Raw genomic sequence first — 533 nt, forward strand, 5'->3', positions numbered from 1 at the left:
CCCTCCTGTTCTCCCCCCCCCCCCCCCCCCCCCCCCGTGACCAAACCGGAGGGGATGACCCGAGGGAAGGAGTCAGTGCCGTACCTTTATTTCTAGAAACGGGAATCGGGGTGTGTTTCTTAAGCAGCAAAAAGAGTCGCTCTCCAGACTTGAGTTTCCTCAGCTCGCCCGGCTGCGCCTCTGTGCTGAAGAAGACCTTTCCTGAGACGGAGTCCACCTCAGGGGAAAAACAGAAACCAAACGGGAGCGGGAAGGCGTTTTGGCCGAGCGCTTCCAGCAGCCCCTCACGCCCGCTCGCCGGGAGGAGGGCGGCGCACACCTCGGCTCGCCGCGGGTGGCGGGGGGACACGGCCTGACCGAGCGGCAGATGTCCCTGCCCACGGCGGGGCCGGGACCAGACGGTCCTTAGGGGTCCCTTCCGACCCACACCCAGACCAAAACCAGGCCCGTGGGCCCCACGCAGGTGGCGGGCACAGCCCACGCCGCGGCCGCCCGGCTCCGGGGCGCGAAGCGAACGAGGCCGCGTTCCCCGC

General features: G+C 68.3%; 1 protein-coding gene across 1 annotated transcript in view; it reads right to left on the minus strand.

Annotated features, from left to right (window-relative positions):
- Nucleotides 1-223, minus strand: part of LOC104836435 (THUMP domain-containing protein 2-like) — a gene marked incomplete at its 5' end in the record, with an annotated part of 10240 nt that extends 10017 nt beyond the window's left edge. Inside the window, one exon of the mRNA XM_010575044.1 lies at nt 85-223. Coding sequence (XP_010573346.1) covers nt 85-223 — 139 coding nt within the window. The remainder of the gene's footprint in view (nt 1-84) is intronic.
- Nucleotides 224-533: the final 310 nt, after the last annotated feature.

Source organism: Haliaeetus leucocephalus, unplaced genomic scaffold, assembly GCF_000737465.1.
Source record: "Haliaeetus leucocephalus isolate CR32 unplaced genomic scaffold, Haliaeetus_leucocephalus-4.0 Scaffold450, whole genome shotgun sequence".
In the NCBI taxonomy this organism is placed as follows: domain Eukaryota; kingdom Metazoa; phylum Chordata; class Aves; order Accipitriformes; family Accipitridae; genus Haliaeetus; species Haliaeetus leucocephalus.